Source organism: Prorops nasuta, unplaced genomic scaffold, assembly GCF_024137725.1.
Source record: "Prorops nasuta isolate Cenicafe-Biocafe unplaced genomic scaffold, Cenicafe_Pnas_1.2 PNAS00008, whole genome shotgun sequence".
In the NCBI taxonomy this organism is placed as follows: domain Eukaryota; kingdom Metazoa; phylum Arthropoda; class Insecta; order Hymenoptera; family Bethylidae; genus Prorops; species Prorops nasuta.
Genome location: NW_027116805.1, coordinates 1,740,671 through 1,758,651, shown reverse-complemented (window position 1 = coordinate 1,758,651; position 17,981 = coordinate 1,740,671). Strand labels below are relative to the sequence as shown.

The window sequence follows — 17,981 nt, the reverse complement described above, 5'->3', positions numbered from 1 at the left end:
ATTATACTACAGATTCGCGCAATACAAATTGATATCACTGTTATTATATTTCTTTTACTTATAATAAGATACACAGCTTTTCATATCCCACGTTTAATTACAAAAAGTTTTTTAAATAAAATTTTATTTCTTACTGTATGAAAGTTTTAACATAATGTCCTAAAGTTAACAAAATAATTATACTATAAGCTTATTAATATTATGATATTTTTTAATTTAATAAATACTTTTATTACAAAAGTTCACATGTTTACTGCTAATAGACGAAGTATTGTAGTCACGCATCCTATATTACTGGCATTTATTCTCAATAATATAAAAATAAGAATCACAATATTCATGAATGAATTTTTACAAAAATCCAATAGACTATGTTTATACACTTTTAGTTTAAATTTATCAATTAATATTAATCAGAAATGTGCCTTTAAGTTAGTATGAATGTAATGCAAAAATTATGGCCTTCAAGAATATTTAAGATAGAAATTAGTTATGTAGAGTGATCAGTTTGCTTCATAACTTTATTAATCCAGTGGATGTAATTGGTAATGCGAGTGTATACTCCTAACTTCGATCGTTTGCCACAACCATCACCAAAGCTAGTAATACCAAAAATTGTCCAAGGATTTTCTGACTTTTTGTAATCTCTACAAAGAAGTGGTCCCCCACTGTCACCAGCGCAGGAATCTGTTTTTCTATGTCGGTAACCAGCGCAAAACATGTTTTCTGTTATCCTATGATCCATGTAAGCATCCCTACAAGTCTCTTCAGATACTATTGGAATCTGAAGAATGAGTTTTTATAGTATTTTAAATACATTATTTCTTCTTCTGTTCCTACCTTTGCCTCATGGAGAACGTCGGTACCGAAATCGTCGATGACCCTGGATTTACCCCAACCAATAATAGTACATAATTGATTCGTTGGCAGTGGTTGATTCGGCGTAGGAAGACAGGCAATCCCCCTGGATGCTGTCTTCGTTAAAGTTACTGGAAGACGCAGTAAAGCTAAGTCGTTATCTACTGTTTCTGCGTCGTACTTTGGATGTATAATTATAGAGTCCACCTTAAAAGAAAAGATATGTTTTTAATAAAGACATATTTTACATCGACGACCTGAAATTGTTCTGTTTATATTACTCTGAATTCTAATTCTGTTCCTTCTTTTACAGTCAAATCGTGTTCTCCAATTCGAACATAAAGTCTTTTTCTAATACAGTGGGCAGCCGTTAATACCCATCTTGGGGATACCAGAGTTCCTCCACAAAAGGCTTCCTAAGAAATGAAAGTTACTATCAAGTACTGTAAGAGTTTGATAATTTTTTAAAATATATATATAAAAGTAATAATCAATTTTACCCTAAACCTATTGAGTACTGCCACTTGCCAAGGCCAGCTTCCAGGGATAGTTGGCCTGCCTCCAATAATTCTAGTAAAATAGGATAGTCTAGAGTTCTTCTGAGGGCTTACAATTCCACATTTCCATGTATAAGGATTCGCTTCAGGAGTCAAATTTCCTATTGTATCAGGATTCAATTCAAATTCATCCAGGATTGAGTCTATACAAACAAAAAGATCCAAAAAATCTGTCAAAGCGGCAAGTTAAATGTAAAGGGAATACTTTCATCCATACAGAAATTACCCTCGTCATCATCTTCCTGACTCCCTCGAAACTTTCTTTGGATCCACCTTTGGCAGAAGCTACCCTCCACGTAACAATATGCACTTTCCCTGATTACGTCTCGACCACAGATACCAGGTTTTCTACACCACCTGCAGTCGGTAAATTTGCTTTGTTAATCGAACTATTACCCATTTTAGTTTAACGAATCCATTTAAATTTATCAAATAAAGTAATATCCTGCAACTATTTAACGATTATTATTACTCATATTATTAAACATTTATACCTATGCCTTTGCGTGGTACATAAACGGGTACAAGAAGACCATTTACTCCATTTCCCATATAGATTACTAGCATGTTCTTTAGCATCCTTATTTCTCCTCCTTCCTTGTTTGGGCTCCGCTTCTTTGGAGGTCTACGCATAGTTATAATACAAATTAATGTAAACTCTAATTTAATTACTTACCATTTACAATTAAGTGAATACCTGAACTATATGAAAATTTTTATCTTTTCTTCGATGTCCTCGACGCTGTTCACGACCATTGCATCGTCTCTTTCTTCCTTTTCTCTTGTGCTCGCAGACTCGCTCCTCCTGCAACGTTTTACTTTTATTATTATTAAAACAAAAATGTAATAAAGGAGATTCCAAACCAAGTACCCTCAGTACTGTAGTTCCACACACAGTCTTCGTTCGACATCTCTTCACACGATTTTGCATACAGTGTCGATCGCAAACCGACCATTCGCTCCAATTAGTAAAGTGCAAAGATCTTGATGAGCCTAGGAAACGAATGTCCAGAGATTAGAATTGCGCTATTATAATTGGAGGAATCTGAAAATAAATTAACTCACTGTTTCTTTTAGTATCTTCGACTATCCAACTCTGATTGACCGGATAGACCCAACCTAGTCCATCTCGGGCTGTGGATCCAATGCTGCGATTCTCCCTCTAAAATATGGTGGAGCTCTTTAAAAAAAGTTACGAAGGTAGATTGTACTCACGGTGAAAAGTGTGGTCAGGATTGTCAGTTAGAGAGAACAATAACCCTCCTACGTAAAGGTGTAGCAATCTCTACGTAGGTTGTGTCTATACTAAATTGAAACAAGACTGACAGTTAGCATTAAAATAGTTAACAACCGCCATTACTTAAGCGTCAAGTTCCGAAAATGTGTAATATATTACTTTCATAGCTCCACTAAATTTATTATTACTTTTCCATCCTACTTATTGTTACTTTAATTATAATTTATAACAATGAATGAAACGACGTGTTATCGAGAAGCAGATGCATAATATATTCAGAAAATATAACAGTGTATATTAAATTACACGCTCAATTTAGTACACTGTAAACAGTTGAATAGTATTAAATTGTTTACTGAACGATAGAAGTTACTCAAGGTAGGTTCCGTCTTTAGACGATTTTTTATGAGATTTGCGTTTATCTTTGTTAGTTTTCAGTTGTGTTTATAAATATAGGGTCATCGTGCCAGGCTATCGAAATTGGGTTGAGGTTAGCTTCGTACAGGAAAATTCAGACGCATATTCGCGATGCGCGTTTACGCAATGAGCTGCGAATACAAACGTTGGATTGATTATCTCAATATCAATGATGCGTGCAATGACACATTTGACCTCGATGAGGTAATTCGAAGAAGCCAAAGCTAACGAGGACCGCCATAAGGGAAGATGCAATTTTCAATCTCCGTTTTCTTCGTGAGAGGTGTCAATTTAGGTACCATTTTTGGCAAAAGTCTATGGGAATTCGATTGTACGGCTCTCCAACGACCGCTGGAATGATAGTTATCTCGACCTACGCTGGTGACATTGTGTAACCACAATTAGCGGCCCGTGGCCACCACCTCTGCTGCCATTATCGTCCCAGCAAATTGAGTTTAACGCTGCCTTGGAATTGGCATCGTGCGAGATATTCACACCGACAAGCAAATTCACTTAACTCGCTTAAAAATAGTTAAGATAGCGGTAGACCACAATTTATTAAGCCTAAGTATAACTTCTCTGATATTAAACGGCAATTGATCCTATTAGACAGCGTGAAACGGGACACTTTGATATATCTTATACGGTCGCGTTGGTGGTATATTCTCGGTGTTATCAGTTTAAAAATAGATGCAACGAAGTACCGCGTTGTATAAGGATAACGTAATTTTTTAAGGTTTCAAATATCGTATCGGCTATTTCAGCATTATCACGAAGACTTTTGAATGACTCGGTAATTGCGGCAAACATACGTAGCCTCGAGTGTGCTTTGGACCAATAGGAAGCTGATTATATGTTAAAAGTGGTTAAATTGTAACGAGGGACGACAACTCTCGGAATATGGACCTTGCAGCTTTATCAAACGCGACATAATTCGAAATTTAATTCTGTACGAACTCAATGGAACCAATAGAGGCCGAAGAGCAACCCGACCTGCTCGAAATTCCAAGTGAATTTCGCACGTGATGCATTCTTAATAAGATATCGCGTACACGATCGTTTAATTAGCATGTTCGCTGAACGATTATACAAAAAGAGGCTTGAAACCTGTTTTCGCAATACGATCTCCTCTCCCTGTGGAAACATCTTTAGTCCTGAACTTCTGGACCAAGGCACACGCCACCTGAAAATCTTCACGGATCAACACACTACAGGTGCGTGTTAATTAAAGGATGTTCAGTCTGTAAAGTAGATCTCTATCCACACGAGGATCTTACATTGCAGAGATTCGAGAGAAAAGCTGCTTATATAGGCGAGATTATGACAAAATCTGAAGAAAGCTAAACCAGATGAAAGCAATAAAATCCTTGTTGGTCTTGTTGTCAGTGGACCACAAGTGGTAGAAACAATTTAATGTGCTGCGAGCGTAATGTTGGAGGAGTACTAGAAATAAATTAGAATGTTTAGTTGACATTTCCAAGATGGCGTGTGCATGCGAGTTCAATGTAGGCGGAAGGCGACCTTTCGATCGTAAAAGACAATAAATCAGACCGCGATCTTGCCATAGCGAACATTCCACGAGTTACATGTCCTCGTCTGCGTGGCCATATTAAAACTGTGCAGCAGGGGACTCCACGAAAGAAAGAAATCAACAACCATTTTGGGTTCCCTTGGCTGAACCTACCATCCCGCTGACAACGACGCCATCTACGGCATAGCCCGGACTGTCTCACCACTCGTCGATCGTATCTCCGTGCTACCGAATCTTGTTCCACTTTTTTGTCAACCTCCCATGCCGTCCTTTGTGTCTCGAGGAAGTTTCTAGTCTCAAAACCTTCCTACCGTATCGCCCACAAAGGACTTTCGTCCAACTCCCTCAAAACATTCCTTACATCACGTTATTTTCCCGTAAAATTCAACAGTTGTACCATTTTCAATTCTCTTCTTTTCCCATTTACTCAACATAAGATAGCATGTTAAAACTAATGAAACGTGTATATGCTTAAGAAAAAGCTATTAATCATGATTCTTGTTCACTATATTGGGTTTTAAACGGAGGAGGTTAGTTAGTCTTTCGTTTGAGAGACGCGCAGTTTTTGCCGATTCCTCCGAGAGATGCGAGGCAACTCAGCTTCAGCCTATAGCTGGGACCCACTAATGCACCAATATAGATCTCTTCCAGTATTCTTCGCGTCTGCTTATTCAACCAGTCCTTCAAAATCTTCCCACACGGACGATGATATTTTTCCAATTTTTTCTATACAGATATCTCGAAAGCTTTCATTCAAAACTCTGTTATGATTAATTAACTATATATACTCTCATTACGGTACCAGAGCTGAAATCAATGACCACTCTTAAAATAACGTGGCTTATATAAACGTTGCTCGCTTTTATGGAACGATTAAGAGTGCAGTTGATGTAACGAATGAACAGCCCGAGCATATTTTAAGCAAATTATTTACAAATAGGAGATTGAAAAGTTAGAGTATATATCTTTGACACAACATCAGTCACCTGCATCTTTTTAGCCTCTGCTAAATATTCTACTTCCTCTTCTTCTTCATCTTCATTCTCTTTTCTGCTTCTTCTGCTTCTCCCTCCGCTCTTCGGTTTTTTGATACTTTTATTTTGCCCTTTCACGTATGCGCATACGGTCTGCGTTTATGACTATGGTTATTTCCGGATTGGCCTCGGTGACTCTATACACTCAACTTTATGTCGCGAAACCCCTATAGGTTTTCATTGTTTCACGCCTGTGACGTTTAACGACCTCAAAAGACATTGATTCCAGAAATATCGTTTAATTAACATCCTATTTTCACGTATCAAAAAAAAAAAATTGATCAAAGTCTCATGAGTTTAATGAAAATTGACCTGCAGCAAATAAATCCATAAAAACTCTGTTTGTCTTCTTAACGATACTTCGTTAAGTTGTACCGGTTTGTTTTACTAATTATCTGCAGTAACAATATTTAATGTACAGTATTAATTACAGTCGGAAGTTCTTTATACGCAGTTGAGTTACACTGGTATAACTCGTTTCTATTGCATCCCACTCAATTCACAACGATTGCTAAATACAAAACGCGAGTGCACTTAACAATGTCACGTCCGTTTAATGATAAAAGCGAACACTTGTTGAAAAAGCCATCAATCACTCTCTAATGGCTTGAGCCAAACAGAAATCTCTCATTGCAAATAGCATTCCTTCTTTGACTGTTTATAATCGACAACCAGTATAAACGAAACAATTTTTTTTTCTTCAAAGATTAATTTAAACAAGAGTTCTATGCTTTGTTCGCGCGAAGGAAGCAATATTATTGAACGTTATATGAATGGTCTTGTATGTAAAAAGAACGAAGAAAAAATGTCGAATTGACAAAATATTGGATTTGATAGAGCCATAAATGGGTACATATATATACATACGTAGCATGTATAAAGTATATACATATATAAGTAAGAATCGTTGCAAATTACAAGCAAAATAGTCTTTGCTTTAAAGAGTATGCTAATTGCTGATAGCAAGCGATAAGTTTTGCGCTATTAAAAGCTACGCGCGAACTTTTTCCAAGGGAAATATTTCTACGATTAGTCCTAATTACATTGGCCTGCAGGAGGAAGCTGCGAAGAAGCGCAGTGCGACATTCCGGCCACTTTGCAAATCCCTTCCCCTCTCTTTTACCCATCCCCCGTACTTTTCTTTCCTCCCCTTTTTTTCCTCCCTTTCTCACGACCGCCACTTTTTGCATCCTGCATACTTCCTGCACCGATGGCGGCTACAAATTCCACGATACACCCAGGCCAGCAACCAATTTATTACTATCTCGAAAATAACAGCGCTTTATTCCTAAAGAACGTTACGATATTATTCCTCAATTCCGAATATAACCAAAACTATAAAATAAAATCCTGGAGTTTATTCAATTCATCCAAGTACGGGAGAGGATGTATATAGACACATTTTAAACGGCCATTACTTAAATTATACGAATGAATGCAGGATATAGAAAATAGACTAGGAATGGAATTTGCCGGAGGTGTGAGCACGAGGGAGAATTGAAATACTAAGTTTATGCTTTTTAACCTAATGTTACTAATTTTGTATCTGAAGCGTAATACTGACCATGGTATCGCTGCCGGCGGCTAGCGCAGGACCGACGAGTGCAAAGAAAACGAACAGTCCGTTGGTCAACTCTTGGATTCCTGCAGCCATCCTGAAGAAAAGAAGATGCCAATTCACAATTTTTCTACTCTGATTTTTCCCTTCAGAATCACCCTCTTGTTCACCACAATTAAACAATTAATTTTGCTATTATTCCTTATTTCTTCAAAATTTTCTATTTCCATTAATCACAGCTATTTGCTTGAAAGCTTACAAAGTTCGAATTACACATCCCTATTTAAATGTTTGCACCATTTTTCAATCGAATTTTATTCTTTCAAGTCAATCCTGTTTCTATAGGATTGTACCTAGAATTTTAGGACGAAGACTGGTGGTTTGGTTGATCCGTTTGATTTTGATCTGTGATATTTATACGGGAGGCCCCCTTTGCTTATTTCTCCGACGATGTTTCCGGCGAGTTTCTCAGCGCACGTGGACGCCCGGATGACGCGCTGCTCACGCCTGCACACGCATTCTGTGCACACGTGCTCCTACCACGGGACGGGACCCTTCAGCTGCCAGTAATACGCGATACAGTAAACGATACTGGTTGCGGTTACGCTCTCTACACGTCTATGTCTATAAATATGAGAACCGCGACTCCTCGCGAGGAGACGCCACCGGTGACCGCGACGACGCCGTCGCGACGCTTCCAACGAGCTCAGGAGCTCAGAGAACTTGACCTTGAATCAGACCCATCCCCCTTGAACACTCTTATCCTCCCCAGGGTTCGCTTAAAATCCTCAGATTCGTATGCCTCCCCCCTCCACCCTCCTTCCACCATTCAGACTCAAAAATGCATATGCATCCCGAATTTAAATTTGCAGAAAAAGCGCCTCAATTCTTGGACCATAAAATTTATTATAACATATATAATATTTTATTATAGTCATTCGTTTGCTGTGTACGTATAATTATAATTTTATAAATCAAACATATATTATATATATACTTTTTTTTATGTAAAGTATCATAAGAGGAATACACGAGGTTTTTCACCTATTATCGAGTGGTAGCGTCCAACTGTGGCCAGACACTCATGGAGAACGCGACGAATATTTTCTTGGAAATATCCTCTTGGTGAAAATGTCGACGGTACGAGACGATACGAAACGAGACGAGACGCTCTTGTGGCGGACCGCGGAACTCGCTGGTATTTTTAGTCCTCGCTGCTCCTATCAATCACGTCCAAATTACTGACGTCTCCGAGTTCACCAAAATCCCCCTTCACCGTGATATGGAAAATGATCCAACTGGTTCGCTAGGGTTCGCTCAAACAACCACGCAACTCTGTCAAAATATCACCTCGACCACTCGAATTTTCTTGCATCCATTTACCTTGAAATAAACTAATGTACATCAAAGTAATAAATATTCCAATCGAATCACTCTTCTGGAGAAATAAAAATTAAATGAAGAACACACTTAGCACGGACCGTTTTCACGGTCACGTAGAATTTTTTCGGCTTGGATAATAACACTGGATTTTGAGTAAGTGTTTTTGTGTGGGAGATGGTGAAAAGGACGGAGAACGTTCGATATGGGAAATTGATGGTAGGCGTTTGAGAGGATTTATCGATGGAGGCGAGTGGTGGTGTTGGATGGAGTCTGGTGAGAAGCCACTTGAGCCACGCACGTGGCTCCGGGCTCCGGCTCGACTGGCGAGATACACAGAAGCGAGGAAGTAGCCTGTAGCGGCTGAACCGAGTAGCTGCCGTCCAGGCGGAAGTGGAGGGTGACCAGAGACTCCACGAGCTATCATGGTGGGGAATCGGAGCTACTCCAGGTATGCATTGCGCGTTCCTCAACTCTACACGTCATTGGCGCCTTGCATATAAATCATTGGAAAACGTAAACTTTGCCTTATTCGGATCCCCTTCTGTATAAAGTTTCAATCGTTTCATGCTTTTCTGGCTTATTTGTGCAACGACCTACGCAAAACCACCGGCAAATTAATCAATCGGAAAATCATTTTTCTTCGGGCGCTCCTCCTCCCTCCTGCATCTGCAATCTTATCATTTTACCGTTTTTAACCAACCATGCACGTACTACATATTTTGAACAACATATAATGTTATTGTACAAATTTAACGAGCTACAGCACTGAATTTCTTTTAATAAAACTCTTCCTTGTAATTCTATGTTATTAAAGTTTAGTATCGATAATTTTAGGCAATCTTCGGATTAGAAATTTCATGGACTTTTTGGTTATCTCTATATGTGTTTTAAGTAAAACGGTGTGATTATTTCTGTCTATTCAGATTTACCGGGAAACGGATAATGATACTGATGTTTCTCAATAAAACGTTGTCTAGTTCCCCGAAGAGATTCTAAATCTGGTTTGCGACAGGTACAATATTATTCGTTGAGAAAATGTTGAGAGGATGGTTGAGGGAAAGGAAGAGACAGAGGGGTAGGGGGACGATTTGAAGGATTTCAAGGATTTTCGTTAATGACACACAACAGAGCTCGGTCCTCATCCTTCTATCCCCGTGGCCCCGGACACGCCCTTCACTTTTACTCCCGCGGATGATTGTACGAAATTACGTGTTTTTTGGGGAAAGAATAAGAGAGGCTCGCGAAACCGGTGATTTCGCTAAGAACGAGCATCGTTTTACGATGCTAAGTGGCGTTGATTCACGAAACGATATGATTGCATTCGATTCCGAGTTTCTTTTGGCAGCCGAATGCAAAAACTTATTGATTAAAAGTTATCCAGAATCCATCCTTCGTAAACATAACGAATTCTGGTAGCGGTGAACATGATTACCGTTCAAAACTATAAAACGTACTCTCGTGTGCTTTGATAATGCGCGTGTGCGAAAGAAAACAAAAGAGACAGAAATCAATGAGGCTTTTTCACGAAAATTACTGGCTCGATAAACTATTACGGTGATTGGTTGAAATAAATCGTTCGCCATGCTTTGTGCAAGGATGCATTTTTTGGTGGTTAAATGATTATTATGATTATGGACTGGGTGAACTATTAAGGACAGCGAGATTGAGAATGCATCGGTACGTGGTGTATTGGCTTTGGCAAGGATAAATAGCCAACGTAACCACGACGACGACGACGACAGCGATCATGATAATGATGATGATGATGATGATGATGATGAAGATGAAGATTGGTAAGAGTGTATAACAAGATAAAACGCGCGGCATATAATAATCGGCGATAAATTTCGAACGAGAGATTGAAATTTATTTGGACAATTAGTCCCATTACGCAAATTGGTATGCATATGTGTTGATGGAGATTTTGCGAAACGACATCGGGTAACTCGATAGTTGCGATTATCCGTGTGAAATTGATTTATTAAGCTTTGGATAACGAGGGCTCCTGTGCGTGTAATTTTTTCGGCTCGAGAAATGTTTAATAAGGTCGGTTAGGTTCGCGAGTAGCTTGGCTATTTGGCCGTCAGTCAAGCTTCGTTTATCTTCATCGACGCGTGAGAAAGGATACCGAGCAATACTTAATTCCCCGGAGGAATACAGAAAGTTCGGGTAGCCTTTTAAAGGGACCCGAGGGCGAATGCTGGACCGAAGGGACATCGATATAAATCAACGTCCGTCGCTTTTCTCCCTAAGAGAAAAGACGGAGCAAGAATAGTGGGATAAAGAACGGGAGGAACCGGGACCAAGCTCGGTGGAGGCTACTTATGCTAATGCCGGCAAATCAATTTATTTATATTTATTTATAGCATTCGAATGTTTCTCCCCAAACCCTCTTCGTGTTCCAGGCAAGGACCACCCGCGAAACCTTGCAAATTCCCTTTAAGACCACCTTCTTCACCTCTCACCGCCCTTCTAACAGACTTCAATAATAGATTATGTTCCCAAAACTGCTCTCTCCTTCCTCTGTTTCTTCTTCTACTCTTTTCTCCTTTTATAATTAATGTTTAAAATAATTCCACTTTGTTTATAGAAATCCGTATTTTCCACCTTTTCTAATCGTTATAGCATGAAAATTATTTTCCCTTTGTTTTGTCATTCCAAAAACAACAATCTATTCTTCAGCGTTCTTAATTAACATTTGTCTTATTGGAATCTGCCTTTAGCTGTGATTCAATTCTCTCTCTACGTTCGCGCTTTTCTTCATTTCCGACTCATGCCGACCGAGTAGTTGATAGATGTCGCTAGCATGCAAAGCTTTTCGGTCAGACTACAGAAGGTTTAACTGAAACAATGTTTTAAGCGGTAGGTGGCGTGGGGGTGGGGACATTTGGAGAATCGTGAATCAGACCAACGGAATAAACCAAGCATACTGGTAAGAGAAGTGGGGAATGTGGAAGAGAGGGAGTCGTTGTTTGGGAACTTTGGGAGTGGTGATCTGTTGATGGGTGTACTGTATCGTAGTGAGTTAATAGGGTAAAATTTTAATCAGAACTAACGAAAACTTGTTTAATTGTACACTCAATAACGAAATGTTATTAAAAAACCAATTTTACATTATCACCACACTTCTTGTTCTGATATGTTTGTTCGAACAAGGTAACTATTTTTTAAGCTTACCTATGATATTCCTAACCTCTTTTGTTTGAAATAAACCCGAGGTATACATGTATATGTTGGTAACATGTTGCTTATTTGCATGTCTTTTTTCATTTTTGTATCAGGATATTCTATAAAATGCTGGGTGTGTCGATCAGACTCAGATCCAAAATGTTCAGATCCTTTTGACAATTCCACTGTGCCTATTACTGATTGTAAGCAAGAACCAAATTTACCACACTTACCAGGTGTAAGGCCTACTATGTGTAGGAAAATTAGACAGAAAGGTATGTAAATAATCATTATTTACTTTTTTAGACCTAATTATTGTAGCATATACCTAATGAATTTTTGATATAGTACATAATGAATGGAGATACTTCCGAAGTTGTGCCTATATGGGTGAACCTGGTATCCAAGGTGACGAAAGGTTCTGCCTGATGAGAACAGGAACTTATAATATATTTATGGAATACTGTACATGTAATAGCAAAGATGGTTGTAATACTGCTACTTACACACATGGAAGTTTGGTAATCCTTTTGGTTACATTAGTATTTTCATTGACATACTCATTGCACATTACTTAAACAGCTTACAGGCAGATTTCAGTATTTCATTATTAAGTTTATATTATGATTTAAATATCAAACATCATCCAAAACAATTTTTATTTGTACTATTGTACTTATCAATAGCATTTTCAAAATCCATAATTAGAGCTTTAGAAGAATGATTGTATATTCTAAAAATATCTGAACTAACCAAATATTGTATTTTTATACATGTATATTCCATTTTTATTTTAAAACAGTATATAAGATGGTCGTGGCCTAAAGAGAAACTATCATATTGATGACACTTTTACCATTTATATAGATATATATATATGTAGATAGATAAACAGATTTTCATAAGATTTAGATCTGTTATTAAATTTGTAAGTAAATGATGAGTTTTTGAAATAATGTAATTCTTTTGCTACTGGAATTTTAATGTAAAAACAATTTACTAATACTTTTCATTTACTAGCATATCCTAATACGCACAATCTGAATTTTGATAAGTGATACTGTTAAAGACCTTTCCACTTAGTCTTATAGGTCATTATCTAGTACAAATAAGAAAACTGACATCAGAAAGTTTATCATATATAGCTTCATAAGGTTCTACCAATTTCATCAAATGATGATTGACATGGAAGAATTAATTTATTGTTCATGAAACAAAGATTAATACTTGATAAGCATGGTATTTTAATATATAAGACTGCCATTCCGTCCAAAACAATGTTCAATTTTATATTAGAATCTTAAGAAAACTTTTTATATTTTTATATAGTGTAATTCAGAATTATTATTCAAATTTTGCTAAACGTTTAATATTTTTTTATCTTTATATGTATTAAAATGTCCAATTTTAAAGCAATAGAAAATTTTCATTCAATGTCTGCTGGTATTATAAACAATTTGTGACATGCTTATGAAACTACATGTTATTATTATATGACTCCAATGCTATTAACAATTTATGGCTTATTAATAAACTATTTACTTTTATCATTACCAGCTTTTATATAAATTTTAATAAATATCAATGATGAAAACTGTCTTAATACTTATATTTCTTTAAAATATTTATTTACCATAAAAATTTATACCATAACATATTTATTATACAACAATTTTTATTTTTATAATGATGTGAGTAAATGAAAAATCTTAAGGCCAGGATCGTGTTAAAATATTTATAAAACATAGTTTTTTGACTGTATCCTAATTGTACTATTTTGTTTAAAAGGGTTAAAATTAAAACAGTAAATATTGATGACTAATAACTTGTACAACTTTAAGGCTATAATGAAAACTGTACAAAAACATTGTATATCTCTATAATTCAGATCTAATCCAATTATTAACGAGACTGTGATCAGTTAAGTTCCTTATTGTAAAAAAACGTACTGTACACTTAATTTATTATAGGACGGCTGCGATAATGAGACAATTCTCGGCAATGGTTTTAGCTGCTTTTTGTCACAAATTTTTGGACGGTTTTTTAATTATAGTATATATACATAGAAAAGTTAGATTTATTAAAAACTTGCATCAATATAAAAATATTATAAATAAGGAGGGTTCAAATACTTAACGTATAATACAGTCGCATCGATATTTTAAAGTCGTTTATAAAATATCAAATTACTCAAACGCTTGCCATTTTGTCACCGGTTGTCCAGGTTTTGCCAAAGCTTGTTTCCATTGTTCCTCATAGGTACCTCCAACATCTGATCCAATCACAAAATGCCCTACACTGGTTTTCTTTCCTGTAATTAAAGAAACAACTCATTAAACTCCTTCCTATAAATCTAGTTATTTATCGTTAGAAATACAAATTGTCGTACCCATTTTATTCTTAGATACAAATTTAATAACAAAGCTAACATCTTTCAATGCTCCTTCGTATGGATTATCAGCAATGACTCGTGCATTTTCCGGATCAAACTTCATGGAGACTGAAGGAGCAAATCGATCGCTTTTCCAGAAATGGGTTACCCTTCCGTTATCAACAATCGATATTTTTATGTACATTTGGCCCTTCAGACCTTCGTGCTCGTGCATCGTTTGCAACGAACATCTTAGACGATTCAGAGATAGAATTAATTTACCTCCAGTCTCATCCTTTTTATCACTCTTCTCTTGAATGAGAGTCAACTCAACTTGACCCTTTTTATTCTCCTTCTGTAATGAGAATAAAAATAACATGAAGCAGTAATATAATATATGTTATATATAAGTCTTATTGGGATGGGACGTACTCTTTCCTCAGCTCCAGAAATGCCACTGGCTATAGGCCTGAGTGGTTTCCACAGCTCTCCAGTAGAAACGTCACTAGCGTGTCTGGCCTTTTGTGGTTTTGTAACAAAGTTCTTGGGATCAAGTGGAATAGTTGTAGCACCCACTGTTCTTCTTTTATCGTACATTTTTTTCTCAGGAATCGTAGCCTCAGCAGTCTTCTCGGAACTTTTGCCAAAGAATTGAGTAAGAAGTTTGTTCCTGGTGGATCCTGAGGCATCTGTCGGACTACCGGCAGCGTCCTTTTTCTTGTCCCCTTTTTTGCCAGAGTCCCCTTTGCTGCCCGATGATTTTTCTTTCTCCGACTCCTTCTTCTCGGTCGCTATCAAAGGCTTGTCCTCCAAAATGGCATACAGGGTCGCAACAATAAACCTGGATCCACCAATTTCCTCTTCGATAATTTTTGACTTCCCAAACTTCTGTTTAATCTCCTTTCTCAATTGAAACGTAAATTCCTCGTTCCATTGTGGCCAGGATTCGTTTTTTGAAGTCGTTTCGAATTTATCCTTACCAGGAATTAACTTCACCTGTAACACAATCAATCGTAGAAAACTTTAAAAAAAAATTCCTTAGGCATTCTTATCAAATCAATTTTGAAAAAAATTTTACGAGAATGGAAATAATTAAATTTATAAGGACCACGTTGCGCTTATTAACTCGTTTAATAAGGTCACGAAGATTTATGACTCAATATGAGAGAATTAGCTGCTATAGTTGGGAGGGAATCTTACATAATTGAAGTTTATTATAAGAGATTCTTACCTTCACTACGTAACTGTTCACTCTGGTAAAACCAAAATTTTGAGGTAAATGCCTGGCGCCCAAAACCGTGACGTGGAGAGCCTTTTCATTGGGGGAGTGGACTATTTTGATACCAACTTCCGGTTCGAGATTAACCGTCCGGTCCAAAGGGGTGGACACTTTCTGTATACTGTTGTCGATAAAATTCTTTAGTTTCGCCAGTGCCATTTCTTCATTGAGTTTTAGTCAGCGAAGTAAAAAAAATACTTCTATCAAGTATTTATCGATTATAAATCGCCATTCAGATAACGTTCAGCTGCCGAGATAAGCGGCTCACAGTACTATCTAAAAAAAAGTGTCGATTTAAAGAATTAGATTTTATTTTCACATTACAAACAAACTTTTTAACACTTCAAAGATATTCTCTAAATCCTTATAAAATATTCTTTAAAGATTTATTTTGCTTCGAATAATACTGTTTGTTCTGAGCAATGAACACACGATGTTCTTATGCTCTTCAGCGTTCGAAACGAATAATTTTAGCACAAACTTTGCTTCCGATCGATCTGCCATTCTACCTCTGTTTCTTTTTATCACCTGCTACACCTGGCATCATATACAAGTGAGTCTACAGCTCCATAAAAAAATCATCAGCTTACCAAAGCTTGTATTGCGTCATTTCCTACATTTTACAGAGTTTTCCGATCGATAAAAATACTCAAAGCTTTAATATTTACTAATCTGTAGTTTTACTTGACAAATGCAATTTGCAATAGCGATCTGTAGCTAACTAGTATATTTTACTACCGCGTTTGCTGGGTCATTTACTCACCTAATAGTTTCTTTAAATCATTATTCTCGCGCATAAAAACGGCTCAAATTTATTAAATACGTTTAAGGAATTTCCATTTGGTAAACTTATGGAAGGAAAACTTGTTTCAATTTAAATGAGTATCGAGAGATCGTTTCTACCGCATCTCCCTTTCCCCGGTGCATAACGGTTCAAGCGTTTAGTTGCCTATCGCAAGAATGCAACAATGCGCACACATCCACAAACCAACCGTAATCGTTGCGGCACTGTCAATGTGTAACCAAACCTAACTGACGATCCGAGAAAATCGCCACTTCCTGCAATAAAGGCACAGACGCTTCTCCTTCTCTCTCTCTCTCTCTCTCTCTCTCTCTCTATCTATCTATCTATCTCACTCTAATATACGTGCCTCCGGGCACTGGGAGTGTCTCGGGCCTACTTCGAACTTAGCCGGGTGGCCAAACGCAAATCGATTTAAATTGACTGAAAAATGCCCTTTAACAAAAAGCAAGGACTACGCAAACATTTACCTATTCAGTGCTTAACTTGAAAGATGTCACCTGACCATCCGTTCTATAATCCAGATAAGACGCAAATAAATACGGCGCTTGGCCAAAAATCTGCGAGACACTCGAGAGACTTTGCGCGACTACCGATCAAACCTGCTCGATTTTTCTACGTCACGTGACTCTATCATGATAGAGCCACGATGTGAAAGAGAATTGTAGACCGGCGGCTTTCAAATGTAAACAAGATTGTGGTGCGTGGATAAGAAACCGCACAGATTTTTTTCTTAGGTTAAATCCAGCAGGTTGTCGTCTCAGCGTGGTTCACTGTACGGACGTAGCACATGTTTCTTCCTTTTGAGATTTGCGCGATTCGATTTCCAAAGGATGCTAAGATTCTAACGAAGAGTCACGGATTAAACGGTTACTATCGTGATCCACGCGCTGTCGAGGTATGCGGTTTCTGCACTCGCGTGGGCACCGTTTATAAGGCTCTCGAGCTGTTCTTCAGGTACGAAACAAACCTAACGGTCGAAGGAGTCTTCCGGGGCTCCGTCGACTAGTCAATCAATTTCTCTCGTACAATTTATTATATATGAACTAATTTTTGTTCTTCTGGAGTATTTTTGGAATAAAGAATATAATTTGATTCATCATTAATTGTATCGAATACAGCGATTGCATGATTTTTTATTCTAGCGAATTGCGAATGGAATTCAATGTAGATTAATTTGAGGCTTGGATATTGATTTGATTGGGCGAAATTTAAGTTTGTGAAAATCTTGGTTGATTTTTAGTGAGTCGCCAAAGAGTTCGATTGCAGTAGATACGTCCCTGCTGAAGTCTTCTGGCTACTGGCAAGAATCGTGGATCGAATCGGAGGACGGGGGACTCATTATAGGCTTTGCTCGTAGTAACGCCTGTTGCGCACACAAGGTCGCGCATTCATAGTGGGATTAGTGGAACTCTCTGTACGTATACGAAAAGTATAGAGAGACTGATATATATTATATACGCGCTCCGAATAGGCGTATGTTTATTACCAGTCCTGGAATATACACCACTTTGCTTGTCTGGACGGAGTAAATTAGTTGAAATATATCGTTCGGCCAGATTCAAGTGCCGGTCACTCAATGAAAGAATGCTTTTCAATGAAAATAATACAGGCTTCGATTGATTCACCTATACCAAATTTTCATGCTCCATTCGCAATCTCCATCAGATCACATACATTAATTTTTATTGAAAGGGGAATTTTTAACCTTGAGATGTGCATCAGAAATAAATGTTCGTATCAAGACCAAAATCATCTGGTTATCTTTAATGTTGAGATGCGTTCG

General features: G+C 37.4%; 4 protein-coding genes across 6 annotated transcripts; 2 read left to right on the top strand and 2 right to left on the bottom strand.

Moving 5' to 3' along the window:
- Nucleotides 1-137: 137 nt before the first annotated feature.
- On the bottom strand, nucleotides 138-8,939 carry LOC136775440 (plasminogen). Of its 2 annotated transcripts, none has more exons than XM_066730208.1 (11): nucleotides 8,237-8,939; nucleotides 7,199-7,289; nucleotides 2,481-2,577; nucleotides 2,287-2,408; nucleotides 2,113-2,220; nucleotides 1,910-2,040; nucleotides 1,633-1,772; nucleotides 1,359-1,558; nucleotides 1,140-1,274; nucleotides 841-1,065; nucleotides 138-784 (listed from the first exon to the last, which is right to left on the bottom strand). In XM_066730208.1, the coding sequence occupies exons 2-11, from the start codon at nucleotides 7,286-7,288 to the stop codon at nucleotides 491-493; spliced, it is 1,542 nt and encodes a 513-aa protein (XP_066586305.1). In that variant the 5' UTR covers nucleotide 7,289; nucleotides 8,237-8,939; the 3' UTR covers nucleotides 138-490. The 2 variants fall into 2 exon arrangements, with proteins under 2 accessions (XP_066586305.1, XP_066586306.1); XM_066730209.1 differs by having other exon boundaries at nucleotides 1,642-1,772.
- Nucleotides 8,940-11,533: 2,594 nt separating this feature from the next.
- Nucleotides 11,534-12,772, top strand: LOC136775281 (UPAR/Ly6 domain-containing protein crok-like). The gene is made up of 3 exons (XM_066729917.1): nucleotides 11,534-11,731; nucleotides 11,857-12,018; nucleotides 12,092-12,772. The coding sequence occupies exons 1-3, from the start codon at nucleotides 11,665-11,667 to the stop codon at nucleotides 12,319-12,321; spliced, it is 459 nt and encodes a 152-aa protein (XP_066586014.1). The 5' UTR covers nucleotides 11,534-11,664; the 3' UTR covers nucleotides 12,322-12,772.
- A 151-nt stretch (nucleotides 12,773-12,923) lies between these two features.
- LOC136775280 (uncharacterized) lies at nucleotides 12,924-17,084 on the bottom strand. Of its 2 annotated transcripts, none has more exons than XM_066729915.1 (5): nucleotides 16,666-17,084; nucleotides 15,346-15,669; nucleotides 14,547-15,110; nucleotides 14,133-14,469; nucleotides 12,924-14,054 (listed from the first exon to the last, which is right to left on the bottom strand). In XM_066729915.1, exons 2-5 carry the CDS (start codon nucleotides 15,550-15,552, stop codon nucleotides 13,930-13,932), a joined length of 1,233 nt encoding a protein of 410 aa, XP_066586012.1. In that variant the 5' UTR covers nucleotides 15,553-15,669; nucleotides 16,666-17,084; the 3' UTR covers nucleotides 12,924-13,929. The 2 variants fall into 2 exon arrangements, with proteins under 2 accessions (XP_066586012.1, XP_066586013.1); XM_066729916.1 differs by lacking the exon at nucleotides 16,666-17,084 and adding an exon at nucleotides 16,157-16,652.
- LOC136775718 (uncharacterized) lies at nucleotides 16,986-17,905 on the top strand. The gene is made up of 2 exons (XM_066730733.1): nucleotides 16,986-17,152; nucleotides 17,439-17,905. Exons 1-2 carry the CDS (start codon nucleotides 16,986-16,988, stop codon nucleotides 17,590-17,592), a joined length of 321 nt encoding a protein of 106 aa, XP_066586830.1. The 3' UTR covers nucleotides 17,593-17,905.
- The last annotated feature ends 76 nt before the right edge of the window (nucleotides 17,906-17,981 follow it).